The 15,888-nt window shown below is 40.0% G+C and overlaps 1 protein-coding gene across 3 annotated transcripts in view; it reads left to right on the plus strand.

Annotated features, from left to right (window-relative positions):
• Positions 1-15,888, plus strand: part of MBP (myelin basic protein) — an 86,830-nt gene that overhangs the window by 26,419 nt on the left and 44,523 nt on the right. For all 3 annotated transcript variants that reach the window (XM_059486730.1, XM_059486712.1, XM_059486721.1), the window contains exon 2: positions 5,142-5,232. In XM_059486730.1, coding sequence (XP_059342713.1) covers positions 5,142-5,232 — 91 coding nt within the window. The remainder of the gene's footprint in view (positions 1-5,141; positions 5,233-15,888) is intronic.

Consider the following 15,888-nt stretch of genomic DNA (forward strand, 5'->3'; position numbering starts at 1 on the left):
TTTCTGTATGAAAAGAAAGGTGTTTAGGAAATCTGCAGATTTAGGAAGAACTAATGATCTAGTTCAAGAATATGTTTGAACATAGTTGTTAATGCAGGTCCAGGAGATATCAGCTCACCTGAAGAGGGCCAGCTGCCATTCCATTAATTCCTGCTGCTAATAAGTGTGGTCCACAGCATCTCATCTGTTTGACTGTGTTAAGCTGTCTGTGTAGAAATTCCTCTCCATGAAGAGGAGCTAAAAATTTTGATGCTGATTGAGGTGTCTGATAAGAAGCAGCAAGGAATTTCTCCAGAATTTATGACAGCAACATTGTTAATCTGGGATGCAGAATACAAAAATTACTGGGAAATTATTACTTTTAAAATTGACTTTCATCCTGCCCTGCTGATTGCAGCAATATTTGGTATTTAGAGAAGAATCCCTGCATTTGACAGACTTACTGATACTTGTCTCAGTTCTGTTAGTGTCACAGTTTTGAAGGAGCACATATTAATGTTTTAAAGAATTTTCTTACTTTTCCCCTGAACTCTGTGGAAAATCAGTTATTTCTGAGAAGAGATAATATATAGATTGTCCTGAAGGTTTACTATAGCCTGAACATCATACATACATTTTATGAATATTAAATGAAAGGTAGCCTTGCGTGGTAGAGTTCAGGGGAATATCATTGCAGAAATGGAAAATCAGGAATGTTTTGCAGAGTTCTTCAGCTGAGACTGGAGCAGTATGATCTATTGCTATGGATTTAGATTATCCAGATTGTTACTGCCTTCAACAATATACTCTTTTTCTATTATTTCAAAATGAAGGTTTATTGCCAGTCAAATCTAGTTTTATCCACTAGAAACTCACGTCTGTCTTTTGAGGTGGTGCCTGTTGTTTATCTTAGTTTTGTAGATGTGGCATGGGGGAAGAATCAATAACCATGCCCCCAGTGCTGCTGGGTTTTGTGGAGGGAAGGTAATGTGCTGTGGGCAGGAATGAATGACAGAAGGAACTGGAGAAATGTCTGTGCTGCCAAAGCAGCTGCTCATGCTCTCAGTCTGTGTTGTCTTGCTGCAGCTTTTGATACCTGTGTGGCACTTTTCTGACAAGAAAGGGAATTTTAGCTCTTTTCACTTGTGCTATTGGAATGGAGTTAAACATAATAGCTAAATATATATAATAAGAAAAAGGAATAGATTGTAAAAGGCAGGAATGAAAGCACAGACAGTATGAATCTATGCTTCACTCTGGATTTCTTTAATTCTCATTGAGACATAACACTTCCTGAACAATCATTTTATCTCTGATGAAAAGTTTTAACTTTTCTTTGTGGTTTTGTCACTTAGAAAATTAAGTCATTGAGTAATAGCTTTGTGGTTAAAGGAAAAGAAACAAATCCTTCCTAACTAGTATGCAAAAATGGCAATGTAGTTAAAAAGCTGGCTTGAATACTCTGGAGTACAACTTTCCATTTCCAAGGCCTATGATTCCTTGAGGACTTAGCTGCTTCTCTAAATGTAATATGCCTCACTGCACTTTTTAACCTGGCCTGACACTGTAGTACTTGCAGAGCATAGCCCACTCTACTTAAATATTAAGGATTTCTTAATATTGCCCAAGTAAATAAAGATCATCTAAGTAGGCACTGATGGCAACGAAGTACAAGTAGCCTCTTCTTGCACTAATGGGTGTATATATAACATTTTTGATATTGCTCTTCATTTGCTGCAAATATTTTAATACCTACTGGTTATTTGTATAGTTGCCTATCAAAGTTTCAAAATGCTGTGTAATATGGACACTGTGGTGTGCCATGGTGGATAATGGGAAAACAGGTGAACTGAGTCATAAGGCACCAGGTGACAGCTACAGTGGAAAGTTGGCCAAAAATATCTTCTAAAACTGAGACAGATTATAATGCAATTCTATTTTTTATCTGGTCTGAGTCAAGAGCAGCTGTATCTATACATATTAATGTATACAGAGCTGTAGTGTATGTGCACATCTTATTTTGAAACTGCTTTATGAAATAATAGAAGGGGTTCTAGTCTGTCAGCAGCTGTTATGATGCAGTAGCTGCTGGTTTGCTCCTTAGGTATTTTATGGTATTTTGGAACATGAGTAGTCAAGGAGATGTTTTTTGGGGGAGACAGTTTTTTGTGATTTTAGGCCTATATAACATTTATTTCATGCTAAAATCAGGTACTATCTACTCTCCTGGGAACTGATACTGTAAAAGAAATCTATTTTCCCCATCACTTCTGAAATTGCATTGAGTATTCAGCCTGAAGGAGCTAGGTAGAATTATGTTTACTCTGTTATGTACAAAGGGCCTTTATTTTATACCCAGCATAAAACACACTATAACTGTTGGTAAAGAATTTCCTCTGGCGCAGCTCAGGCAGTGTAAGGGAATGTGTTTTTACTTTTTCTCTTCATTGATTGCAAGGATGGAGACAGTTATATTTTTTAGGACCCTAGAAAAAGGGAATCAAGCAATTGACCAAGTTTTGGCCTTTTATTTATTTATTTTTTTTATATACGGCTTGGTTTGAAGCATCTGGATCATTGATTGTTCTTTTGCAGTGATATGTCTTGTACTGATTTTGGTAATACAAGTATTATATGTGCCAGCAATAATGTGTTGAGTAGATTCTTCCAAAAAATAAAGCAAAAGAAGTCTTTTGAAAGTTTGCATTTTGGCTGAGAAGGCATGCCAAGCAGAATTATATCCAACCATACACTGTCATGTTTTAGGCTGATGCATCATAGAACTTGGCTGTCAGCATCTTGGAGCTGGCATCTGTCAGCACCAGCATTGTGCCTTATGCAGGGAGCAGACAGCACAGCTGCTGTGTAGTTCTTTCCAGTGATTTAAGTCAAACCAAAATGTCTCAGAGTTCAGTCTTTCTAACTTCCCTGAGACTGCCCAAACCCTGTTTTCAAAGTAAGGGATGCAAACATCTCCCCGGTAAGAGCTTGGAGTGACAGCACATTTCCCAGACACAGCTGAGTGTCGGCTGGATGGTGTTTTGCTGCTGCTGCTCCTGATGCCTTGCAGCAGGTTACACACTCTCAGCTGTTTCCCAAGAAGAACAAGAGCATAAAGAGCAGCAATCCCTCCCCTCCTGTACCACCAGCTTTACCACAAACTAAACATGATGAAATACAATTAAAGATGGAGCTAACAAGCACTGTCTTTACCAAGCCTAGAGCAACAGCTCTGATCAGCAGTTCAGCTGTCCCCTTCATTTGGGATAACCCTGAACTTTTGATCATCTAAATGTACTAATTTTGTCTCATCCATGATGGCACAGTTTTTAGTGTTTTGCTTTGCCTCTGGGATTGACTTACCCTGCTGTAGCAGATGTCCTCTTCTGCTTTTTTTCAGAGTTGACTGCTCGTCTCCATTTCTCTGTACAACAAAGATGTAGTTGATTTGCTGCTCACTGTAGAGCAAGTAAAAATAGGATGGAGAACCTGACTCCAATATGCAGCCTACAGAATCAGTGGCCTCTAAATGCAGGTGTTCCTGTCAGCCATCATAGACCTTAGTCCATGTCCCTTGTCTGAGTGGACAGCATTTCAAACTGCACAACTGACAGATTATGTCTCTGGGGACAGGACTTAAGTTGATTGTGCTGATCATGAAGTTGTTTACCCAAAGCAAGTTGTCTCCCAGTATAGCCACTACTGATTTCTGGCTGGGTCCCTCCATGTTCCCAAGGGATGCTAGTTAAGCCAGACTGAGGTGAGCATCTGCTAAAACTGACTTTCCTCCTCAGCTCTGAGAGGTACCAAGCTGATGGGTTTTCTGCATGGGACACACTCAGGTCCTTGGTGCCTTGAGGGAGTGCAGAATCCTTTCACTTTTGCATGTCCTTCCTGCTTCAGGAAGGACCTGCACTGTTCCTCTGAGGCAGTTTCTCTGTCTCTGCTTTTCCCAGTTCTTGTCAGCTGCTGTGTGACACCAGTAGGCTTGCTAGGTCCATCTTTCATTTCCTTCTGAAAATTCTTGCTGTCTTGCTTCAACATCTTTTGAGTTTATGTGCCTTAAGTTTGCACTCCACTGTTCTATAGGGAACTTAACAGACTTAATCTGCCTACTTTCTGACACCTTCCCCATTGTTATTAATAAGGGGAAATAAGAGAAATTTGAAAGTGTGCTATGTTTCTGATAGCAGAGATGGTAATTTTTCATGAACAGATTGTATAGCAGCCTTCTCAAATATATGTCAGAGTTAAAAATTGTATTTCTCAAAACATCACACAAAGTCTTCCAAATGAGCATGTACTTGAATAGAGCAATATGTATCCTTCAAAAAGCATAGGCATAAAACATTTCTCTTTTATTCCTTCCTCAACTCTTTGTCAACTCTTTACAGTAATATTTAATATTCTATCAGTCATTTCATATCCATCTTTCAACAGCTGACTGCTTGTGCAGTTTACTGTCTGCATTGCTGTAAGCATGTGAATATGTTTCTCTTGAGTACTAAAGTAAAACATTTTTAAAACAACAGTTATTTTTTCTTCAGTAGAAATATAAATATTTAAAACTCAATGTTTCACAGCTTATGTTTTCCTCAGACTTTTCTAGGTAGGGAATTATATGTTTTAACTTCTGGCAAGTCAAGCACCAAAGCTGTTGATTTATCTCTAATTACACCAGGTAGCTAACTGGCAAATTTCTTTCAGAAATAGGTAAGTCCTTGTGCTTTAAACAGTCAAGTACAGGAATTGGTTAATGACTTGAAGCTCTAGTTCACTTGCCTTTCCTGTATAAGGAGAAATATTTGTGTACTATCTTCTGATCTCTTGGTTCACTAAGTCAACATGGAATATGTCAATAGAAATAAAGTTAAATATGAGGAGGAAAGGTGGAAACTTAAAAGTCTGTTATGGTTTAAGATATCTCTATTGTTTAAATGTCTTTTCTACCTCTCCAACTGACATAGATTAAAACAGACTCAAAATAAAAATCATGATTTTTCTGAGAGCATTTTTCCTTAATATTTTGCAAAACCACATATGTGTAGCATAGATAACAAAACCACATGTATTCATTAAGAATGCAATTACGAAGTTTGAAGAGTGCTTCTATTTGAGAGCTGTCAAAGAAAGACTAATCTCAGTAAATGTTTGTTTTGCAGAACACTGAAACCAAGGTGGAGGAAGCGGCTAAGGAGAGCCCAAAAGCAGCCAAACTAACACAACAGTCGTCAGAGGACAATGAAGTATTTGGTGAGTTACTGCAAAAACTTGAAAATGTTATTTGATGTGTTGGCACAAAGGGAATTCTCACAAAGACACAGTGATCTACTTAATGTACAGCATTTGAGTGCATGCTGCACAGTCCCACAAAGACCTCGAGAGATGGAGTAAAAGGACCAAGTAAAAAACAAAGAGGGATCAGCAGTCTAAAACAAATCATCTCTGAGGAGAAGAAATATTGAATCCAAGTGTTCAACAGCAGGAAAGGTTTATGCAGTAAGGGAAAATAAACTTTTCTCCATCCATAATGGAGAGGATAAGCAATGAATTCTTAAAACTGCAGAAAGAAAGATGTGATCAAATGTCAGGAAGGGAAATACAGAAACAAATACTAAAGCATCTGGGAAGTGTGGAGATTCATCATTGCAGGCCTTGAAAAACAGGTTAGACAAGTAACTGTCTAAACTGATGTAATCATCTTGTGCCAGAAGGATAGACTGGGTGACCTTTGAGAATTCTTGGAGGCCTCAATTTTAAATGAGCTTCTCTTGGTGTTTTTCTGTGAATCCTTTCCCTGCTCTCCATATAGGTCTTGCTGATATTTTTATTATTTGATCTGAAAGCTACATTTGACCTTTTCTTCTGCATTGAGTTTTGGAAAAGAGACAGGAAATTATAGAATTGGCTGAGTTGGAAGGAACCCATCAGGATCATTGAGTCCAGCTCCAGGGCCTGCACAGAGCACCCCAAAAATCACAGCCTGTGCCTAAGATTATTGTCCAGACAGTTCTTGAGCTCTGTCAGGCTTGGTGCTGTGAGCACTTCCCTTCAGCACCCATTCCAGTGCCCAAACACCTGCTGTGTGAAGAACATTTTCCTGATAAGGGAAACCTTATTGTTACAATTTAAGGTTTATTTTATGCTAATAGAACTCCAATGAAGAAGCAGTAGTCTAACATTAATGCAGGAGAGGTTAAGGCAAGGCTGATCATGTGGATGTTACTAAGGCTGACTAGCTTGAAAACTTTTGGATGAGTGAAGTATTTTTGAATACAGCAAGGATTTTTTTTCTTTCAAGGTACAAAAGGAATGGAGCATGAAGAATTAATAATTAGTCTTTCTTACTAATAATGGAAACCATTTAAAATCATCTTTTCCCAGTGAGATAATGCAGTGTGATTGGCATATGAACCTGAATTCCTGGTACAAATATTTCCAACACTGATCATACAGTGCCAGCGGCTGATGAATCCACAAGTGGACTTTAGAACTATCTTTCAACTTTACTAAGTGGGTGCTGAGACTATTACCTCATTTCTTTGCCATTTGCTCTGCCAGTTATTTGCAGTAGATCCAGTATTACTGGTTGCAAAGCCACATGGCATGGTGTAATGTGCACCTCAAACTGTGTACTTTCTCAGTGCAGATCTCTCATTTTTCTTTCTGTGAGAAGGGTGGAGACAGCAAAGCAGAGAGATCTCCATCTCCCTCTTTCTACCAGCAAAATCTCACGCATTTAAACCTTCTGTGTATTTGGATCACTGCTCCTGTGTACCAGTGGGCTAACCCAGTAGTTACTTAAGTCTATGGTCCATATGGAAACTGTGTGTTTAAAGATGTGAATTAAGCATGAAGTTCATTGTTGGTAGGTTTAAACTCACCATCCAGTGATCCATACCCTGGATCAACAAATTCCTTAACTAATTGTAGAAAGTCAACATGCACATGTTCTATGTGGTGTTTAAAGCTAATGATTTACGAACAAACTGCTAAATATTTCCATGTTCCAAATCTGTGAACTGAGCTGCTTAACTAACATAAGACACTGATCAGCCTTTGATAACTCAACACAACCAGGAGGAAAATTTCTTTCCAGCTCCAAAACCAGTCAGATTACAGTATTTTATATCAACCTTCCTACCACTTTGCAAATTACAGTCTGGGGCTTTTTTGTTTTAAGATTAGGTCAAAATGGGGATAAAAAAAGAGGAAGTGTAGTGCAAATGGACTCTATAATTTTCTCTTACCCTGGTCAATTGAGTAAATCAAAGTGGACTGAAGGCGCAAATGAAGCCACCGTGGTAAGTAAGAATCAGGGAGAATATTTTGATAGATACAAGTTTCATGTTGTCTTGAGAATGACTGCTGTACATGCCTTTCCCTGCAGTTCTGGACAATGTCTTAAAATACTCTTACATCTTATAGGGATAAAGGATAAGCTTGAAGCAGTTTTCCCTAGGTGAGTTATTTGCTGTTCTGTGACTTAAATGATTACAGAGCCTGCTCAGTTACTCTCCCTCTGGCTTGATCTATTTCAAGCTATCCTTCATTTCTTTCTTTTTCCCTAGTGATGCTAATTATACCAAGCATCAAGTATGCATCAATAGTTGGCTAATTTATAGCTCCAGCTTTGACTAGAATCCCTCTTCTGAAGAATTTTTAATAGCCTCCAGTCTTTTTGAGAGGGTGCACCTCAGCCTTCCCTTTTCACAGACATCACTATCTACCTGTGACTTATTTATTTTCCACAGAGATCCCTTCCCTCGCTTTCTCTGGGCAATGCCACCCCCTGCAGAAGGGTTGGCAGGGGCAGCAGAGGAGCCCTGAGCCCCCTTTGAGAGGGCAGCCCCCCTTTAGAGCCTTCCCTGCCCTGGTGTGGGGCAGCACAGCGGGCGCTGGAGGAGCCGTGATCCCGGGCCCCGCTGGCTGTCCCCTAGCACTGCTGGCTGTCCCCTAGCACTGCTGGCCGTGCCCCGGCCCCGCTGGCTGTGCCCGGCCCCGTTGGCTGTGCCCCGGCCCCGCTGGCTGTCCCCTAGCCCTGCTGGCTGTCCCCTAGCACTGCTGGCTGTCCCCGGCCCCGCTGGCCGTGCCCCGGCCCCGCTGGCTGTCCCTCGCCGCTGAAGCCACCCGGTGGCAGTAGCTGCCAGCCCCTGGCAGCCACCAGGGCGCCTGGACTGCCGGCTCCAGATCTTTTTAGCAGAGGAGGCAGAAATCTCTTGGTTTGCGCTTGTCTCCTCACGCTCCAGGGTTAGCGGTGGCGTGGACCAGGTGACAATAATGACTTTGCAGGACAAGGGAACTTTCTCTGCTGTGGACAGCATGGAATAGATGCAATTGCTAAGGGTTGTTATGCAGAATATACCTGATGAACTCTGCCATTTGAATAGGGTTTTTTTGAAAATACTTCCTTTCAGAGTAAATGTGGTTTCTGCAGTCCCAATCATCTGCTCCAATTTTGGAAGCAAACACATTAATTATTGATTGAAAATATCACAATGGTAAGGAACTGAGTGTGAGGCTCTCCTTCAAGTCTGCTAGACCTGGTCACATTCTTTGTAGATTCAAGCAAGGTTTCATCCACTACTGTAAAGGGACACCTGTGAACACACCTAAATGCCTTCGTTTTCTTGTTGTTATTCTCCGTATGGTTAAATTTGGGAATTACCATTCCAGAAGGCTCTTCTGCATTTCTCTTTAATATTTATTTTTAGACTGGGGTATAGATGAAATTACCTTGCCAACGATGAAGCCACATTGTACCAGCTGCTTTATGAAACAAACAAGTCAGGTGTGTCTTATGTTTCACAGAACTAAATCTCAAAGGCAATGAACTTTTTATACAGGAGGGTGGAGTGGAGAAATGGAGCAGAGGGTAAGGGTATTGGGAGAGAAAAGACATCGCAGTGATGGCATTTGCAACTATGCAATTCTGAATTGACAAGAGTTAGTTTTGTTTGCCCTTTGAAAGGATTTTCTTGTGGCACCCAACAGAGTTCTGTTGTCTGATATATACTGAATATGCATCTGTGATGTGGAGCTAGAACGTCTTGCTCACTGCAAACTTCTGTTGAACTTGCACGTAGTCAACATGGTCTCTGTTGCAGCTAGTATTACTCAGAAAAGGATTCTACATTACATCTCAGTCCAGGGAAGAGAAGAAATTTGCTGGCTATGGTGCTGTGCATTTAAAGAAATGGGTCAGGAGGGGACTCTTAGCCTTACTTACAGAGAATATTTTTGGAAGTTTATTTGCTCCAATGCTACCCTGCAATGGTCAGGCCTGGAGCAGGGGGGAAAGCTGCCTGTCATTCTGACCACTGGAAGGACTGGAGCTTCCTTTCTTTGCTGCAACCCCTATTACATTTACCTGGAAAATTAAAAATGCTGATTTTTAATTATACTTTCTTTTTTTATCCATAGGGTTGAATTAGCATAAAATTGCAAGCAAGATTTTTTTTGTAGGGAGAATTGTTGCATAGTGGGTATTCCCCAATCTGATGACAATGAAAATCAAAGTGTGGTAACTTTTTGTTAGAATCATAGAATCATAGAATATTTTGAATCAGAAAGCACCTTTGAAGGCCATCTAGTCCTAACCCCCTGCCATGGGCAGGAAACCTTGAATTAAATTGGGTTCCTCAGAACCCTGTGCAATGTGACCTTGACTCTTTCTAGGGATGGGGCATCCACCACATCTGTGGGTCACCTGCTCCAGTGTTTTACTACCCTCGTAGTAAAAAGCATCTTACTTGGAAAGACAGAGTAAGGCTTTGTCTTTTCAAACCCAAAAGTTTCCTTTTCTATCTGGTAGATCAGGTCTAAAATTGTATCTGGATGTGGCCATTTTTCTTTTGGCTTAGAGCTTTCCAGGGGTCCATGCTGTGCGCCTGGAGTTGTACTGTGAGGTGTTGGGTTTTATTGTTGTTTGGGTTTGGTAATGGGGTTTTGTGCTTTGGTTATTTGTCATTGGTGGGGGTTTTTTGTTTGACTGGTTTTCGGTTTGTTTGTTCTTTGCATTTTTTGACTAAAAAGAGGTGAAATGAACACTTTTTTTCCCTCTAAAAGGAGAGATCCTATTGTAGAGCTTTTTCAGCACCATATGCCATCCTGCTGTTTCAAATTGCAGAATTGGGTACGTCCTGAGGTGTCTTTTTGTGTGCAGAGCTCAGAGATACAGCAAGAAAATGTGCATTCAGCACAATTCCATGGTGACCTTGCCTCACCCTGATTCTTGCTTATGCTGATGCCTGCTGCTGTGTCCCACACAGAATGTCCTGTGGGGATTTGTGTGAACCCACACAGGATTGAAGGATTTCTCTCTCCATGGGACTTCATCTCAACTCTGTAGTGGTTTGACAGATGCAGTCACACTTGCTGTGGGTCTTCCTCACCGTGGTCCCACTGCATTCAAACATAGGAATTTTTTGAAGTGTGTATTGAATGCCAGTTTGGGTTTTCTAGTTGGGCTGTTGTGTTTTGTTTTTTGTTTGTTTGGTTGGGGGTTTTTTGTTGTTGTTGGTGGGGTTTTTTTTTTGTTTTGTTTTTGTTGTTTGGGGTTTTTTCTCAGCTAAGGATGTATTGATGGTTTATAAAGTGTGTCTTATAAAATGATAGAATTTGTATTCTGATCTTACTGAATATACTGACAAAGCTGGGAATGTAAATTATTGTATGTTACATCTGCATGGATGTCACTCTTTTCCTGTACCCGTTTTTGCTTTTTGATTCTTGCTTAAGAAAGGGAGGGAGCAGAATGTGAAGGGAGGAGCTGGAAGGCACAAGGCCTTTATCAGGAGGTGATGGAGTCCTGTCAGGAGCTGGCTAAAAGCTGAGGGTTATTGCAGTTCAGTGACCTTACTGGGAAGCTTCTTTCATTGTAAACACAATCAATTGTGGAACATGAGCTATGACTTTAATGCAAAATAATGGCAAGCTTACACAAAAAAAAAATCAATCTGGTGTGACAGCAAATGGTTTTCAAATAGGTGTTATTACCGTGTTGCAGTTATTTCCTCTTGCCTGAGAGGCAAATGGGAGAATTTAGTGTCCTGTCAGTTTTCATTATAAGCTAAGTAATGGTTCTGGTTTTCCAGCTATCCATTTATTTCCACTTTCCTTAACCTTCTTTCCTTTTCCCAGTTTCTTGCAAGACTTGGTCTGTCTGCTTTCATCCAGAGACCACTGGTTTATCAAAATTACAACAGCAACCCTGGATTAGCTTTCTGAGGTGGAAAGAATTTACATTTTAATAAGATTTACATTTTAATAAAAAACCCATTTGCTATTTTTTGTAAAAGTTGTTGTGTCTCAGAGGTACAGCTCACAGCTTTCCCTTTTCTGGCATGGTATTTCATGCTTACCTGCAGATTGTTTTTTTTAGGGAAAGGGCTGAATCTTGTGTATCTTACATATCATAAAGTGGTTTCTGCAAACTGTGTGTAGTTTTTACATATGGACAAGTGAAGCTGAGAGAAGTTCTGTGGTGGGAAGTGACATGTAGGAGTCCAGAGGCAGCAGCTGGCCAGCTGGTAGGATTCTTCATTATTTTAAAGTTTGAAGGTTTTCATAAAATATAAATATTTGCAACTTCTATATTAGTTCTGTGGTTGGTTTGGTTATGGTTCATCTTCATGTTTTTTTCTTTGCTTAAAAGTAGAATTCAAACATTATTTATTTCCTGGCAGCAATTTGATGCTTTAGACAGTAACGGTAGCTCTTGGACATCTAATTAGTTAATATGCCATTAATTAATTAATGTAGTGTTTTACAGTATCATCATCTAAATCTTTAAGGTTACTTTTAGCATGCCATTGAGGCTTGCTGCAAAATTAGTGCACAAGCACTTAAAGGCATTTTAACAACTCTGATTTGGTACAATTTTTCTTTTTTTTTCTTGTGTGCACCACATGCCAAAAACATACATAACAGGGGTCTGGGTTTTTCTAATGTCATAGGGACTGGATTTGTTACTTGGGTCATTAGCATAGGCGTGGAGCTGAGACAGTGATGCCTGCTGTATTTTTAGCAGTGGTGGGCTGTGCTTGCTGTAATTAATCAGCACATTAACAATAAATTACTTATTCATTATTTTAATGCCTGCTATACAGTGTACAGGAGCTGGTGATTTCTTTCCCCCTTGTTTATTCAGTATGAGTGAGTCTGTGTGCAAGATGGGGGGAAGCACAATAGGCATTTACCATCCTATTGTTATCCAGAGCAAGCATTGTATCCAAATGTGAAAGTGAGGATCTGCAAGTGTGGTCTAATATCACATGCTGCTGGGTGGTGATACCAGGCTTTTGGCTAATCAGCTAGCCATAAAACAAATTACTGCTTTCCCAGTGGATTTTGTCATCTTTGTCCTGTTGGCAGGCTGCAGCCCAAGAGAGTATTCTGTGTGCACAGAAGTCCACAGTGTTCTCTGTCACTGATTCTTATGTACCATCCAGAGTGTTCTCTGTGACTGATTCTTATGTACCATCCAGTTGGGTTAAGGCAGGATTTTATCTGTAAATGAATTAAAAGTGCTTCTGAAAGATCCTTATTTTTGAGAAAGGAGTTGAAATGTTGCTGTTGTCCCATTTCCAATTTTTTTGAGGCTGAATAACCACTCAGTTCTGGTTTGAGTGAAAGAAGAAGCAGAATAGTTCTCTGTGGGCCAACCACTCTTCTGTCGGGTTAGCTGAAACAGATGTTGTCATTAAACTTTAATTACAACATGACTCACTTTTTAGTGCAGTGGCTAGAAGAGAAATAGAAGGAGGTTTTGTGCTATACATTAGGAGAATATGAAAACAGCAGCTAAGATTGATAATACTTCTGTGTCCTTAAAAAAAATAATACAAAGGTCATCAACTTGGACTTCCTGCACAATACAAAAGATGAAATTTCATTATGTAGTTTCTAGATAAAATCCTTAATAGGTGATTTGAGCCAGAATAATGTCCTATGGCAAAAATTTTACTAAAATATGGGTTCTTCTCAGATTTTAAGCACTGGATTCTTCTCAAACTTTAAATAGTCAGTTTGCCTGGTTAGAAGCATTTTATTGATGGTCTGGACCTCACAATTACCTCTGGTTGTGTGTCTGACCCCCGTTAGGCTGCCCATAGCACACATCATGAAAGACATATCCAAACACAGATTTTTCTTCTCTGAATGCAGAAGACAGAAACCAGGGGGAAAAAGGGGATACAGAGGTAAACATCTTACCCTCAGAAATACAGTAGGTCAATGCTAAGTTGATGCTTCACATCCTGTGTGCTGTTAAATGGGTTAAATTCCAATTCCTTGCTAGGACCCGATGGGCCTAAGAAATTCTGGGTTGTATTTCTTAATGGTACTTCCCACTCAAACCCCCCTTAAGTAATGGTAACTCATGATACTGTAATTAGCTCTACTGACTTTGCCAAAATTATAAAGATAGTCAATTGGGATCAAAAATCAAAAATCTGTTGGCTTGTCCTTCCAACATTAAAGGGTTGGTCTGGAGTTTGGAAAAACTTGGGGATATTATGTTCAGATTGATGCCCAAAGAGTATGGAGAGGCAGAGAGAGAGCCACTGGAGCTGTATCCTCTTGTCCAGCAGCAGTTCTGTGAAAATGTCAGCTTGGGGAGGAGAGCAGCAAAAAGCCCACTATTGAAGGATTATGAAACTAGAGAATGACAGCAATTGTAAACATCCCATGCAAGATGTTTTGGTGGCGACCCTGACAAATATTTTTATTTCTATGCTGGATTAATCTAAATTGTACTTCAGACTTATGTATGGCATCTGCAACTGCGTCCACAGGACTGAAAATTAATCTGATGGTGGTGGGGAATGAAAGCAAGAAGGAATACACAGGATTCAAATGAGTGAATGAAAACATGCAGGACTTGGCATCTGTCACTTTCCCCTTGGCACTCCCATGGCTGTACCCTGGAGCTCTGTGGAACTCCAGGCTCCAGTACCATGTCGGGCAGGAAATCCAATCCATACTTGAAGCTGCGGCTTTCTGCTACGCATTTGTTGGAGGAGGCTGGCTGTGCTTTGGCTTAACTCCTTCAAACACATGGCCTGGCAGCACTTGTGCAATAGCTCAGTTTTAGGGGTGAACAGTGGCCCTTTAAGTGCTGACAAGGAGGAACAGAGCAGAAATTCACCTCTGAGATAATCCATTTTTGATGAGGAAAATAGAAGTGAAAAGGGCCAGTATTTACTGGTGTGTACACACTGGTACTTGTACAGAAACATCCTGGTGGCGACAAGACTGCAGTCGCTCACAAGCCTTGCAGGGAGCAGGGAACAGCCATGATAATGCTGCTCTTTATTTCCAGTGCTGTTCAGAGCAGGCTCCCTCTCTAGAGCCTTCCCTATGCTTCCCTTCCCTGTTGCCAGTGAAAAGCTTGGCCTTCTCTTGTCCTTTTGATAGTCCCACTTCATTAGAAGGAACCATTCTTATACTGGATGCAAATATTCCATCAAAACAGAAACTTTGAATTAGTTTGAGTGATTTCTAGTAGCTGTCATCCTTTGTGATTATTTTTTTGCCTCTTTGGTGGTTCTTGCTATAGCATCTTAAAATTTCTGCTGTGCATCATATTAATCTGCTACAGGAGGACTGCAGTAAAAATCAGCATTCTAAAGACTAAACTCAGTCGTTTAAACACGTGCATGGACTGCAAAAAAAAATCTAAATATGTTTATTTTAAGTGACTTCAATAGGAACAGTCTACAGATAAAAGAAATTCAAAGGAGTTCTCATTTCTGTTCTGAAATATCTGTAATAGGATTTTATTTTAACCTTGGTTTGTGGAAAAGTGAAAGAATGGGCTCTGAAACAAAAGTGATAGGTTTTGGAACATTTAACTAAGCCACCATGTTATGTAACAATGAAGAGACTTCATTTCATTGGATTCAGTGTAAACAAAATGAAAATATTGATGCTTCCAAAATAAATACTTGACATTTGACAGTATTTATTTCTTTGATATAAGCCTGCTTCCATGAATGTTTATAAGGATGTGGAGACTGTTTACCTTGATGGGACCTTCTGCTCCTTCAGCACAGCGGCTCTGCTGATTTTAACAGAGCCATGCAGTGGCTGTGCCTGAGTTCCTACCAAGGTTGTGGTTATGCCTGAGTTCCTGCCAGGGAAGATGCTGATCTGTGGTGCCTGAAGTCATCAGCTCAGCCAGCAGGTTTGGGGTGGCTATCTTTCACATCAGGCATTGATCATGCCACTGGGGCAGCTTCAGGCAGGCAGGTATTTCCATTTTCTGGTCTACTGATGTCTTGCAGCCCTAAGTCAGACAGGAGTAGCAGATAATTTTATTCCAAAAAAAATGGGCCAAGTTTTAATTGCAGTTTTGCAGTTTTGACATTCATTGCCATGACTGAACTGAATTTTTTGGAAAGCCTTTTTGGGCAGGATTTGGTGTAGACATGATAAATTTTTGCCACTTATTGCTTCACCTATTAATCAGGTCTAAAATGTATGCCATTTTTTAAGGTAAGGCTGTGGTAGGAGCAGGCAGTAATGATATTCTATTCTGTTTTACTTTTTCACTTTTTCAGGCTATCAGTTACTCTCTTTTACTTTTTCAGGCTATCTTTTTTTTGTGTACCATGTGCAGTCTTGTGTATAAACTGATTATCCTTAAAGTAGCCGCGAGACCTCTTGTTTGGTCTTCAGATTTTTTGCTGTAGTATCTTCATTCCTTCTGCATTTGTCAGCATGGGAAATCTATTACAAAATAGGAATAAGATGTGTGGATAACAATTACACAACAAGCCTGAGTGCCCTGATCAGCATTAAATAAAAATTCTGAAATTTTATTTATTTTGATTTATTTGCCAAAATTCCTTGCAATAATATTTCTGCTCTATTTCAGAATATATAATTTCCATATGAAGATCTGAA

The sequence above is a fragment of the Ammospiza nelsoni genome, chromosome 1 (assembly GCF_027579445.1).
Source record: "Ammospiza nelsoni isolate bAmmNel1 chromosome 1, bAmmNel1.pri, whole genome shotgun sequence".
Classification (NCBI taxonomy): Eukaryota; Metazoa; Chordata; class Aves; order Passeriformes; family Passerellidae; genus Ammospiza; species Ammospiza nelsoni.